The 14,441-nt window shown below is 42.3% G+C and overlaps 2 protein-coding genes across 5 annotated transcripts in view; both read right to left on the bottom strand.

Moving 5' to 3' along the window:
• Nucleotides 1-6,569, bottom strand: part of Znf410 (zinc finger protein 410) — a 28,512-nt gene extending 21,943 nt beyond the window's left edge. The window contains exons 1-2 of one of the 2 annotated variants that reach the window (XM_036206489.1): nt 6,322-6,569; nt 626-808 (exon numbers count right to left, since the gene is read on the bottom strand). In XM_036206489.1, coding sequence (XP_036062382.1) covers nt 626-658 — 33 coding nt within the window. In that variant the 5' untranslated portion in view covers nt 659-808; nt 6,322-6,569. Of the gene's footprint in view, nt 1-625; nt 809-5,664; nt 6,079-6,321 lie in introns of those variants that run through there. The other variant, XM_036206490.1, reaches the window with a different exon arrangement.
• A 2,629-nt stretch (nt 6,570-9,198) lies between these two features.
• The window catches only part of Ptgr2 (prostaglandin reductase 2), a 29,615-nt gene continuing 24,372 nt past the window's right edge, over nt 9,199-14,441 (bottom strand). For all 3 annotated transcript variants that reach the window (XM_036206494.1, XM_036206493.1, XM_036206492.1), the window contains 2 exons: nt 13,203-13,242; nt 9,199-9,522 (listed from right to left, as the gene is read on the bottom strand). In XM_036206494.1, the coding sequence (XP_036062387.1) occupies nt 9,446-9,522; nt 13,203-13,242 (117 nt within the window). In that variant the 3' untranslated portion in view covers nt 9,199-9,445. The remainder of the gene's footprint in view (nt 9,523-13,202; nt 13,243-14,441) is intronic.

Here is a 14,441-nt window from a genome sequence, read left to right as displayed (position 1 = left end):
CACTGTATTGATTACATCTTACAAAGCATTTTCCTGGGTAGTGGTTCATTCATCCTTACATTAAATTCCTAGGTGAATATGTATTTTACAAATGAGAAATAAATCTGAAAACACTGACTTGTCTAAGATGACATAACTAGTTAAAAGTTCCAGCCTTCAAAATTAAGTAATGATTTCAAATTTGGTGGCTTTCCTATTATGGAACACGGATTTACTAAAATTAAGGTAGAAAAAAATGAATGCTTAAATCTTCCAGTAATTTTCAGAAAGAAAATATTTTCAATTATATATAAGATTAACAATTTGTGTAAATAAATGTATACATATATACACATATATACCACAACTGTATAACATAAACTCATTTTAGGGATAAGACATTTTACTATGTATTTCATTAAATACTTAAATAGCAAATGGAAAAAAATCCACAACAGGTAGAAACAGAACAGTGAAATCTTGAGAAAACCTTTAGCAACAGGAAAACTGTAAACTATGAATTACACTAAGAATCCTCGGGCTCACAAATTAAAAATGCTTACTATTAAGTCACTAGAGCTGTTTCCTGACCAAGGGACTTGGAATGAACTCTGAAACCACCAAAGAAACAGCTAAGTGTGCTCACCTCTGGTTTGGATTCTAACTCATCTGATAACATTGATTCAGCTTCTGGAATCCTGTAGCTGTTCAGGGGACAGGTTCAAATCTAATTCAGAGTCAATGACACCTTCCCGTTATACACATATCCCTTTGAGAAACATTATGCTTTTCCTGTAAGGTGCTGAACTAGGTTGGTAATCAATTTAACCTAAAATAGGGTGAAAAAAGAGAAAGACACAGCATTAAGAGCAGTAGGAAATGTAGCTAAATAAACAATAAGCAGACTAAGAATTCAGCCTATAACATTTGTCTTAAAATAGAACAAGCCCAGCAAGCATCAAAACCTATAAAAGTGTTATGCTTTGATAAACTATTTCTACTTCCTTTTTTTTTTTCTTTTCTTTTCTTTTTGGTTTTTCGAGACAGGGTTTCTCTGTGTAGCTTTGGAGCCTGTCCTGGAAAGAACTCAGTAGACCAGGCTGGCCTGGAACTCACAGAGATCCACCTGCCTCAGCCTCCCGAGTGTTGGGATCAAAGGCGTGTGCCACCACCACCCGGCTCTACTTCTTTGTAAATTTTTATTTTTATTTCATGCATGTGTATCTCCTCACTGTGTCTCCAAGTGTCCACTGAGTTCAATAGAGGGATCAGATTCTCCTGGAGCTCCATGGAGTTCCAGGTGGTTGTTAAGCAGCCCTGTGTGGATGCTGGGAACCAAACTCTGGTTCTCTGCAAGAAGAGCAAGTGTTCTTAACCACTGAGCCTTTTCCTTCAGTCCCTACAAAGTTGCTCCTTCTAATGAAGGTCTTTTTTTTTTTTTTTCTTTTTTTTTAAAGACAGAATCTTGCTATATACCCCTGACTGGCCTGAAATTCACATAGATCAAGTTGGTCTCCAACTGTCAACGAATCCTCCTACCTCTTCCTCCTGAGTGCTGGAATTACAGATATCACCACACCTGGCTATAAAAAAGTCTTAAATATGGAAAAGCTATATTCCCATAGATGTTCGTCAAAAATATAAGACAAAAAAGTAGAAGCAATACACAATTACCTTTTATAAAACCTGAACACACACACACACACACACACACACACACACACACACACACACACACAAAATATAGGACATGGCTCATTAAATGTCATTGTCACTTCAAAATACTGTTTTGGCTGGGGATGTAGTTCGGTGGTAGAGCATTTGCCTAGCATGTGCAAATACCTGGGTTTGATTCACAACACCAAACACACACACACACACCCACCACCACACACACATAGATTGTGAAGCCCACACAACAAAGACAATTGATTGCAAATCTATTTTCCATTTTAACACTAATTACAACATGCCTAAGAAAAAGTAAAAAGAAATTCACACTGATGTAACCAGTGTGACTTCACTTTTCTTTTCTTGGTTCTAAAAGGTAATTAATTATGCTGTTCTGGTAATGTGTAAACATAAGCCTAGCAGGGCATGGTGATGTACATGTGGAACCTCAACACTCAGGAAGCCTGGGCGCTACAGCAATTCACAACCGGGGGTAGGGGGATGAGGGGGTGGACACGGGACAGTGATACTCTTTCTCAGGTCTAGAGGTGTAACTCAATGGCACAGCACACACACAGCATGTGACAGTCAGTGCTCTGAGTGCACTGGCCAGCACAACAACAGGGGTGAGGGTGGGCTGTCAAGTACTTCCCAAAGGCAGTGCTCTTAGGACACAGAAGTAATCGATTCCTCCTCACTCTCCCTCCCTCTCATCTCCTCTCCTTCCTTGGTCACCACTGGAGACTGAACCAAAGGTCTATCCATGCTAAGAACAGACCTTGCTAGTCCCCAAGCCAAAAACTCATGCCTAAGTCCCCTCCATCCTAGTACTTTGGCACATGAATTCACTTAATTTGGTTTAATTGCTGATAAAATTAGGAGTACTGCTATCCATAAAGACAGTAAACAATGCACCTAGGATGGAAGTTTTCCATTAATATCATGGTAGACTGGAAAGTTAGACTAAGACAGACACTAAAAAATACTGGAGCCAGTCGACGGTGGCACACGCCTTTAATCCCAGCACTCGGGAGGCAGAGCCAGGAGGATTTCTGTGAGTTTGAGGCCAGCCTGGTCTACAGAGTGAGAGCCAGGACAGGCACCAAAACGACACAGAGAAACCCTGTCTCAAATACCCGCCCCCCCCAAAAAAAAAGAAAAGAAAAGAAAAAGAAATACTGGAAGCCAAGTGGTGGTGCACGCCTTTAATTCCTGTACTCAGGAGGCAGAGACATCTCTGCCTGGTCTACAGAGTGAGTTCAGAACTACACAGAGAAACCCTGTGTTGAAAAACAAAAAGAAGAAAAGAAATACTTGGAATTAGAGCCTATAAGATGGGTCAATCTGTGAAGATGGCCACCATGCCTGACAACCTCAATTCAATCCCCAGGACCTATGTGATAGACAGAGAACCAATTCTCACAAGTTGTCCTCTGACTCCTACATATGTGCACAGACAAATAAATACATCTCATTTTTAAAAGAAATACTGAAATTAAAGTTTTGTTTGTTGATGCAAACAGCAGCCTGCAATCCAGTCTACAAGATATATATGAAACGTTTCTTTTACGTATTACATAAAAAAGGACCATAAATGCCCAACTTTTCTTTCTATATACATTTTTCTTCCTCAAGCACTACAATAACTTAATATGGTTTATCCACTCATCCTCATGAGAGGAAGGAACTAAGGTCAATAAGGTTCAATAAATCACCTGATGAAGTTATTAAGCTGCATAAGCAAGTTGGCATGATTACGTCTAAATCTGATCTTAAATTTCAAGGGTTTAGCAATTCCTCTTCCTCAATTCCAGCTCACATAACAAGCCAAGAAATTACCAGATGTTTGTTCAGGTTATTATTAAAGTGCATCCAACTTTGAGATTCTTGAATTGTAGAGTCCCTAAGAAATGAGACAATTCACAGACTCTCAGGTGTCACCTACTACATCTTTTTATTTTAGTGTTTTCATTTTAATCATCTTTGAAAACAAGTAAAACTATTCTAGAACAACTGCAATATGCACATTGTAACCGAATTCAGCCATACGATCCTGGTGCCCAAATCTGTGGCTTGTATGGGTACTTAATGAACAAATAAAGCAGAATGCACTAGAAGAGGCTGAACTCTCAGGAACCTGTTCAAGAACCAGGTGTGGTGGCAGGCACCTGCAATCTCAGCCATGGGGAGACTGAAGCATGCAAGAGACTAGGGAGTTTTCGGCCACACAGCAAGATCCTATCTCAGAATAAAGAGAAAACAATCTGTACTGGAGCACAGTGGTTTATCAAGTGTTCTATGTGGACGTCATCTGTCACAGAACTTGCTAAGCACACTAACAAGCCAGGAGTACCATGGCAAGTACACACGCTAGGTTCGTGGCTAGTTCCAATTCCATTACCGGTTAACCACTTTCAAAAGCTGCAATGTAAATTTTCTTCTTGCAGTGCAAATCTTTTCAAAAAAATAAATTTTGGGCCAGACCTGGTAGCACACACTTTAATCCTAGCACTCTGGAAGCAGAGATAAGCATATCTCCAGGAGTTTGAGGCCTCCTCAAGAGCAACAAGTGCTCTTAACTGCTGAGCCATCTTTCCAGATCCCACTCTCACACATTTTGAAAAGTACAATTAAACTACCTTTAGTATATTCACAGTTGTGCAATTACATACACAACCAGTTTTGTCTGTGCTTGTTTTTTGCGGGGCGGGAAGGGTTCAGACAGGCTCTTGCACAGCTCAGGCTATCCTGGAACTCTCTATGTTTCTGAGGCTGGCCTTGAACTTCTGGTCGACCCCTCCTGCTTACACCTTCCAGTACTGAAACTGAAGTTGTGTACTACGAAGCTTGGCTAATTTTACATTTTCCCCAAAGAAACCCTGAAGTCACTCCCCACTTCTAAAGTAGTCATTACTATAAGTTTGAAGGACTTCATACACATTTCCCTGTGAGCACATAAAAACCAATGGATAACCGTTCAAACAGAGGATATCCAACATGACAAAGTGACACCCAATTCCTTGTCCCTTTACACTTTTCTTTTGAATTCCAAACCTTCACTATGACTTACTTGCTGAGTAATTCCGTGTGTGTGTGTGTGTGTGTGTGTGTGTGTGTGTGTGTGTATCCACCAGCATTTCGATCCAAACCCAGATTATGTATGTATATATATATATCTCCATCAGCACTTCAAACCAAACCACATCCAAACCCAGATTATCTCCCCTGCCAAACCTGTTCTTCTTGAATTATCCCTTTTATTTATTACCCAATCTTTTTTCCCACTCAGCTGCAAATCCTCTCTAGCAGTCTCTCTCATTCTCCATATTTAAATAATCCCAGGCATTAATGACTTCCCCAAGCCACTTACTCCTACTGTGATGCTGGTGAGATTTCTCAGGATCTTTCAATTACACTTTTCCCCCCAACTACACTATTAATAAAAGCTTCTAACTGGTCACCTTGCCTTTAAAAGTCACCCTTTCCTCACTCAGGAGGCAGAGCCAGGTGAATCTGTGCGTTTGAGGCCAGCCTGGTCTACAGAGCGAGATCCAGGAGAGTCAGGGCTACACAGGGAAACCCTGTCTCAAAAATCCAAAAATAAAAAAATTACCCGTTCCGATCTATCTTTTACCCAAACACTCATTATTTTTCCAAAACACAAGAATGTTTGTCACCCCTCAAACTCAAAAGTTTAGTATCTCGGAATAACGTTCAGATACATGAGGGTAAACCTCTTCACTGATATACCCCCCTCAAAGAAACTGCAAATTGCAGAATTTACCCCACATTTGACACCTACAAGGTCAAAGCTTAAATTAGAGCCTACATCTTCTGATAATACACTACGATAACACCAAGTGTAACTTCTCAATGCCAAACACCAACAATTGTCCGTCTTCACAATAATTTTTCTTCTCTCCGCAGATGTCACACTGGCCCCTGTGCCAACGTCTGATGTAAAAGTATGAACTCTGAATCCCATCTCAGTAATATTTAACTCCCAAATGGTACCTAAGTACACTTCAGAGCCTCCTCATGCGCAAGTGGGATAAAGTTTAATCAACGAATAGGATCCTCTACTGAGAAACTTCGGAGGACGAGTTCAGTGGGCAAAACCCACCCGGACCACGAACACTCGCTGCCCCCACACGGGCCTCCAGGGGCAGGGAGAGGACACACCAGAGGTCCAGCCCTGGTCAGCAGGCGTCCCCTTCCAGACCGAGGAAGTGCGTGGACGCTGGCTCCGGCTGGAAGGCCGGCAGGGCACCGCTGGCACCCCTTGCCGCCAGCACAAAGGTCTCGGTGGCAGGCCCGCAGGTCCGCGGGCAGGCCCGGCTGCGGGGGCCGTCCGGAGCCTCCGCCCCGGGGACGCGCTAACTCCGCTTCCCTGGGGGCAATCTGGCTCCCAAGCACCTTCCTGCAAAAACACGCCTAGGAACCGAAACGGTGCGGCCCCCCAACCCCGAGAGGGGTAGGGCCGGAGCCGCGGGGCTTCGGACCGGTCGCTCCCTGCCCGCCAGACGCCGGGGGGGAAGCCCAAGTGGGGGCGGCTTCCTTGTGCCCTTCGGGGGCAAGCTCGCCCCTGGAGCCCCAAACCCCGCCGGGGGTTCCTTCCTCTCCGGGACCACCTAGCCGAGCGGGTGTGGCCAGCGCCAGCCCGGAGCTCACCTTCCAGTCCAGGGCAGCTGGCCGTCCGTCAGTCAGTCCCGAATTCCGTCCACACACGGCGTCTTCCGGCTCCCGCCGGAAGCAGCTCCAGAGCGGGACAGGAAGTTTGGCCACCCCCCACGAGCATACCCCCTCGCTTTCTCCTCCGGCCCGCGGGTGTTCCTCAGGTCGAGGTGCTGACCCTCGGGCAGCAGCGTGGGCCGACCTCCACCTCCCCTCACACCCACGCCGGTCTCCGGCCGGTGAGCGGCGGCACCCCGCCCCCGCCCCTCCGCCCTTCGGGACGCTCGGGTCCGCGAGTCTGAAACCAGGTCAGGGCAGTCTAGCCGTGACGTCACCGCCCTCCCGCCGCGGAGGACATGCGCGGCCGCCGCAGTGGACCGGTGGGCAGCTTTCTCCCGAGCTGAGTTCTGAGACGGCGAACACTGCTCCCGAAACACCAAAACTCTCCATGAAGAGGACCTGAGATCTTCACGGCCCAAGAGGGACCTGCACAATCAAGGCCCGCACTGCCCATTGGACTGGGTATGAATTTGGACACGTACAGCTTGGGGGACATTTAAGACTTCCCAGAGATCTTGGATGTCCTGACTGAGGGCTATACCTGAGTCCCGAGGTGAATAATAGTACTCGATGGAACTTTTGAGTTCACTGACTGCGTGAAATGTAAAGTCCTGGCGTGGTGGCGCAGTCCTGTAATCCCAGCACCCTAGCACAGCTAATAGTGAGCCTCTGTCAAAAACAAGGCATCAACAACAACCCCTCACGATGTGGTACACGTAAGAGTAAGGGATTAAAGATGGTGCCCGTGGGAATTAATGTTCTCTTAAGGCGTTTATTTTCATGTTTAGAGATAAACCAGGAGCCCAAACGAGCTAGGGAGTAGTAGTTTGGGTACAAAACATTCTGGGCGTTCCGGGTGAAATGAATTCATCGGTACAGTTTCGTGCTGGGCACGGAGAAGCAAGGCTGTAATCCTGTCTGAAGACAACAGGGCTACACAGTATCTGAAGAAAACCTCGGGGTGGCAAGGAGATGGTTACTAGGAGTTAAAAGTCCTCAAGTCTAAGTAAGAATTAAAAAACAAACTAGAGTTGGGAGTTACCAGCATATGAACAGACCAAGAACCCCCCAGAAAGAAAAAACTGGTCCAGGGCAAGTATGTAGAACAAGGTTAGACCCATGCAAAACTGAATTGAGTGATTACTAATACAATCTGAATATGTTTATTTCAAGTGTCACTATAAAGTACATTGGCTGTGTAAAAAAGTGCCCATAAAGCACACTCAGAAAACACCTTCAGTTCTACTTTCCAAAGGCTGAGTTACAATTAATAAGACAAATGAGGTACATCAATATGTCAGGAATACTCGTGCCCACAACCACTGGTTAATTTACTTAGCCCTATCCTTTCCTGAAGCTTTTTTTTTACTTGGGGCTTCTGGGGAATGAGAATGGGGGTTGCTATTGGGCATTAACCCCAAGGTCCCTAGAACGTTGAGCAGTGTTCTGCCCTGATCACTCACCCAACCCACTTCAATCAATGAAAATCCAAGTGATGTTTATATCTATTTGCTCTCCAAAGTGTCCCAAAGTACAGGCCTTTAACACTAGCGCTCTAGAGGTAGGCAGGCAGGTGGAGATCTTTAAGTTCCAGGCCAGCCTGGATTACATAGCAAGCTACCTAACAGTCAGTCAGTCTCTGTCTCTCTGTCTCTCTCTCTCTCTCATACACACACACACACACACATACACACAATTCCTATAGTAAACACAAACTTTTTTACACTTGCTACACAGTAATTTGGCAGAACACAAATAGATCATCTTCTGGGTGCAGATCTGGTCTCTTGAGCTTCCCACCAACTCCACTGACTTCATTATCTTCTCACACTGCTCCCAACCCAACACTTCTGCTCTTCTTCCCCATAACTGTTCCACAGTCTGATCCTCCCAATGCTGCCCTCAACCCTATGTTCTTATACTATCCCAAGCCTCTCTTGGCAGGCTGGAGAGATAGCTCTGCAGTTAAGAACACCTGCTGCTCTACCAAAGGACCTGCATTGAAGAACACAGCACCCACATGGTGGCTCAAAATTCTCCAGTTCCAAGGGATCCAATGCCCTCTTCTGGCCTCTGCAGGCACCAGGCATGCATGTGGTGCAGAGACATTGGTACATAAAGATTTTTAAAGTCTCTCTTTCATATAAAATATAGAAAGCTCATCTCAATTCTAATACTCTCACTTTAAGAATGTTAAAAATTTCCCCAGTTCAACAAATGTTAACTGCTTCTGATCTTAGAATTACTAGAAAGTTTACTCAGTTTTAAAAATAACTTAAAAGATGTATACAGATGATCCATTAATAATCATATTAACTATCCAGGGGTTTTAAAATATCTGATACAAATATATGTAACTTTAAGTTTTAACAAACAAAATTAGCCAAGTATAGTGAGTAACACATGCCTGGAATCCCAGAGATATTGGCAGTGAGGAACCTGAGGAGTCAGTCCAGCCTGAGCTACAGGCCCATCTCCAAAATAATTACTATTACTAGTTTATTATTATAAGAAAAATAAATCAAGCATGCCTATGATCCCAGCACTCAAGAGGCAGGGCCAGAAGAATCACAAGTTTGAAGCCAATGTGGACTTCATATTGAGATCCTCTCTCAAAAATAAAATAGAAAACGGAAAAACAGATGAAACTAACTTCAATCTACTGTAGCAGTGGTTCCCAAACCTCCTAATGATGCCCCCTTAATACAGTTCCTCATGCTGTGACCCCAACCATACAATCAGTCCACTGCTACTTCATAACTCTAATTTTGCTACTGTTATGAATTATAATGTAAATATCTGATATGCAGAATGTCTGATATGTGACCCCCAGGGGGTCACAACCCACAGGTTGAGAACCATTGTATTATGGTTAGCAACCACATATTAGGTAGATAATTAATATATAATTTTGAAGATAAAAAGTTTATGCAATTAAGAAAATATTATGATCACACTAAAATCAAGAACTATCTACTGTAAGATTCTTTCTTAAATGTATCTTAAGAATCTCTGTGCAAAGTAGGAAATGTAGGGTTTCCTTGATGAAGGTACACAAAGACTACACAGAAGAATCTTCTGAAATGCAGACGATCTGCTTCCCTATGTTACCTCCGGTCATCATGGACTGGAATGCAACTGGAAAAAAAAAAGTAGGTTGTCTGAAAATAGAAATGTTACTATATATTTCTTAGGCAGTTTCACATACAAAATTAGTTTGAATAATTTCTTAAGTGATTTTTCTTCCTTTTTATTTATTTTTTTTTGAGACAAGAGTTTCTCTGTGTAGTCCTGGATGTGCTGGAACTCACTCTGTAGACCAGGCTAGCCTCAAATTCACAGAGATCCACCTGCCTCTGCCTCCAAAGTGCTGGATTAAAGGCATGTGCCACCACCACCCTGGCAAAAAATAAACCTAAAAAGAAAAATCACTGGGTCAGGTGGTGGCACACACCTTTAATCCCAGCATTCAGGAGGTAGGTAGATCTCTGTGAGTCTCTGTGAGTTCGAGGTAGCCTGGTCTACAGAGTGAGCTCCAGAACAGCCAAGAGAGAAACCCTGTGGTGGGGGCCTTGCTTACTTACTTACTTTGTTTGTTTGTTTCTACATACATATCTACCAAGCACCATCTGGTGACTCACAATCAGTCCTGTTCCTAGCACCAGCTGCAGGGATCCAACACTTCTGAACTCTATGAACACTAAGCATGCATACAGTGTACATATATGTATGCAGGCAAGACACACACACAAGATTTATTTTGTTTGTACGAATGTTTTACCTGCATATATTTAAGTGTACAACATGTACATGGTGCCATAGGGAAACAGAAGGAAACTCTCATGGTGTATGCATGTAATCCCAGCATTCTGGAGCTAAGGCCAGAGGATCATGAGTGTAAGGCCATCTGGGATATACAGACTCAAAACACCCAAAAAGAGTAGGGTAGGAGAGAGCACACATTTGCCTCCCTCAGATACACTGTATCTTAGAAACTTGGGGAAACATTCCATCTGCACACTAAGCTTGTAAGTTAGGGACCTGCCCCAACCTGGCCTCAAGAGTTAATGTGTTTTGGAATGTGAGAGAAGGAAGAGAGGGCGAAAAGAGGAGACCAAATTTCAAACAAATGCAAACGACAGACACAAGTAGAATACAAAGCAATCCAATTACATTCTGAAGACTATTGTTGGGTATAGGTCATCTAGTAAATTGCATACAAGAGGTTCTGGGCTAAACCCCCAGCACTTCATAAACCAAGACTGTAGTTTTTTATCTGTGGGTCCTGGGGCAGGAAGATCAGAGTTCAGGATCAACCTAGCCTTGACTGCATGAGACCTGGCCTCAAAAAGATTGAAAATCAACAAGGCTCAGTGGTTAAGAACACTGGCTGCAATCCCAAAGGTCCTGAGTTCAATTCCCAACAACCACATGGTGGCTCACAAACATCTGTAATGAGATCTGCTGCTCTCTTCTGGCCTGCAGGAATACCTGCAGAACACTGTATGTATAATAAATAAATCTTTAAAAAAAATAATAAACTGGAAATATCTAACTAGTCTCTATAGAAAGGTACAGAATCTGAAGAGTAAAGGCAAATAAATATGGGGCTAAAATGTCAGCAAAACAATTTTAAATAATTCAAAATTTTAGAAACTTAAATAGTTTTATTGAGTAAATACAGTATATACTTGTTAAGCCAAATGAGTAAAATTTATGTTGATACAAAATACTGGTTTGGAAATATATTAAATTTTTTTTAAAAAAGAAAAAAATCAGTCTAAGCCTTTTCATTTGAAAGTCTATGTTAGGCCAAAAACAAAAACAAAAATAGAATTTAGAAATTTGATTAATCTTATGCCTGAGAAACTTGCAGAATATTTGTTTGTGGCACTGTAAAGATGTGTCTTTGCCAAGGCACCTTCTGGTTAGTTTAATAAAGAGCTGAATGGCCAATAGCTAGGCAGGAAGAGGTTAGGTGGGTCTTCTGGAGGCAGAGAGGGCTCTGGGAAAAAGAAGGGTGTAGTCGCCAGGCAAATGGAGAGGGAACAGGAGGTGCAAGACAAAAGAGGTAACACCATGTGACAGAACACAGATTAATATAGATGGATTAATTTAAGTTTTAAGAGCTAGTTGAGACAAACCTCAGCTAAAGGCCAATATTTCATAATTAATAAGTCTCCATGTCTTTATTTGGGGCTGGAGGCAGAATAGAAAGTCTGTCTACAAGAAACATTTAATCTGAAAAGTTACCTAAGTCCTATAAATCTCTCACAGTCCTAATATTTTATAAGCTGTCTAAGAAAGCAAAGATATATATATATATAAGATATGAAACTGTGCTAACTGCCTCTTGACATACTTTGACTATGAAATGTCTCGAACAAGCTCCTCGGTTTTAAGTGTTTGGTCCTCCTAAGATAGTACTTCTGGAAACTTTAGGAAGTGGAACTTAGCTGGAGAAAGTGGGCTCTTCCTCTTCCTGCCTTCTTCTCTGTTTCCTGTCCATCATGATGTGAAGACTACCTTCATGTACTCCAGTTCCAGGATGATCTGCCCTACCCAAGTGCATGGGGCCAAGTGACCATGACCTGAGCTCTAAAATCATAAGCAAAATAATTCCTCCCTAAAATTTGGTTTCAGGTATTTTATCACAGAAAAAGTAACTAATACATATATTAAATATCACTAAAGTGAACTCTAATGGTGTTTGATTTCAATATAGAAGGAAAGCTACATATATAGGGACAGTTTCATAGAATTAATATTTAATATTTATTTGTTTTTGTTTGTTTATTTATTTTTGTTTTGTTTTTTGAGACATGGTTTCTCTGTGTGTAGCCTTAGCTGTTCTAGAACTCGATTCATAGACCAGGCTGGCCTCACACTCAGAGATCCACCTGCTTCTACCTCTGGAGTGCTGAGATTAAAGGCATGCACCATCACCGCCAGGCTTATTTTATTTATTTTTGAGACCATCTCATTAGTTGAGAATGACCTTAAATTGATTGTACTGCCTCTACCGTCTGAGTTCTGAGTAACAGTGGTAGCAATATACATGCTTTGTACACAGATTCATTCATGGCAGACAAGCACTTTACCAACTAGCCTACATCCAAAGCCCCAGCAATAAATTATTACAAGAAAATAAGATGGGTATGGTGGCAAATGCCTGTAATTCCAGCACTTGGGAGGGCAGGAATTTAAGGTCAGCCTCAGCTACTAATCAAATTCAAAGCCAACTAGGACTACACAAGACCCAGTCTCAGAAAAGCTCTACTCTACCCTCTTCCCTCCAAAAAAAGGAAAAAACAAAACAAAACAAGGGAAAGAAGATATAGCTCAGTCTTAGAGGCTGTGCCTAGCATGCACAAGGCTCCAAGTTCAATTCTCCATCACTGCATACACAAAAGCAGTCTTTCACTTTCAGTTTAACAGAGATCCTTGGCCGGTCAGCGGTGGCGCACGCCTGTAATCCCAGCACTCAGGAGGCAGAGGCAGGTGGATCTCTGTGAGTTTGAGGCCAGCCTGGTCTACAGAGTGAGTTCCAGGAAAGGCGCAAAGCTACACAGAGAAACCCTGTCTCAAAAAACCAAAAAACAAACAAACAAACAAACAAACAAAAAACCCAGACATCCTCAGTGTCTCCACAAAGGAGAAGTGGGGTGTGGGGTGGCTAGGGTTTAGCACAGTGATAATGTGTGCTTAACATGAAAGAGGCCATAGGTTCCTTCTCTAGATACCTGAAAAGTAGCATTAAAAGAAAAATCAATACATGCATGTAGCACATGTATAGAATAAATCTTTATTCATCTTACCTCCCATGTTTTCCAATCCATTTATCACGCTCTCTTTGATCTGTGAATCAAAATAGCTAAATTTAGGGTTAATGGTTTCTATAAAAGGAAGCAATACGATTTAGAACTTTGTATACAGTAGAAAAGTGGATAGCCTCCATTTTTCAATACAATCCTAATCCTATAATCCTGTTGTCTGATTGTTTAAAAAATTTTTTTACATTTGTTTTATAGGTGAATGTACATACATGTCATAGCACGTGGAAGTTAGAGGACACCTGGTACTCATTCTGTAGACCTCAAATGCAGGGCTCAGACTGCCTCTTCCTCCCTACTGCTGGGTTTAAAGGCATAAACTTCCATGCCCAGCTCAGTTCTTTCTACTTTTCTCCCACATGGGTTCTGGGGATCAAACTTGGTTCATACCCTAGTGTCCACACTCAGTAAGCCATCTCCTTTCTACCCCCACCCCGTGTAGTCTTAAACAAACTGTACAGGCTACGTAGCTGAGAATGACCTTAAATTTATGATCCTCTCCTGCCCCCACCTCCCAAGTACTGTGATGATAGGCCTGGCCAGGTTTTTTATTCTGCTGGGGTAGACTAGACTTCATGCAGGCTAAGCAAGTACGCTACCAAGTTACACCCTCAGTCCATATCCATCCTTTGGAAAAAAATTATCTAAGTGTACACATATACATGTTTTCAAGAACATCTTATATGGATCCCAGATTAATAACTTCTAATTTCAGGCAGTGGTGGCACATGCTCTTAATCCCAGCACTCGGGTGGCAGAGGCAGGTGGATCTCTGAGTTTGAGGCCAGCCTGGTCTACAGAGTGAATTCCAGGATAGCTAAGGCTACACACACAGAGAAACTCTGTCTGGGGGGTGGAGAGGCACGACAAAAAACTTCTAATTTTGCCCAACAACTAAAATCAGAATAACCACAAAGGAAATGAGTATTAAAAGGGTATTTACTGAAATCTATAAAAATCATAAGAAAATAGGTTATATGAAACCAAAATAATATAATTGTATTACTGAGTTTACAATTGTTCTGTACTTTCTAAAATGCAGTAACGACTAATTCTAGTTATATAAAATTCAACAAATTCCCATTTTAAAAAAAAAAAAGAATATCCAAAGAATATTCTGGCATGTGCTTATATGACTTTTAAGAAAGAACAATTTTGGGGGCTGGAGAGATGGCTCAGTGGTTAAGAGCACCAACTGCTCTTCCAGAGGTCCTGAGTTCAATT

The sequence above is a fragment of the Onychomys torridus genome, chromosome 14 (assembly GCF_903995425.1).
Source record: "Onychomys torridus chromosome 14, mOncTor1.1, whole genome shotgun sequence".
NCBI classification, from domain to species: domain Eukaryota; kingdom Metazoa; phylum Chordata; class Mammalia; order Rodentia; family Cricetidae; genus Onychomys; species Onychomys torridus.
The sequence above is the reverse complement of the archived record's forward strand: the minus strand, read 5'-3'. Positions and strand labels throughout refer to the sequence as shown.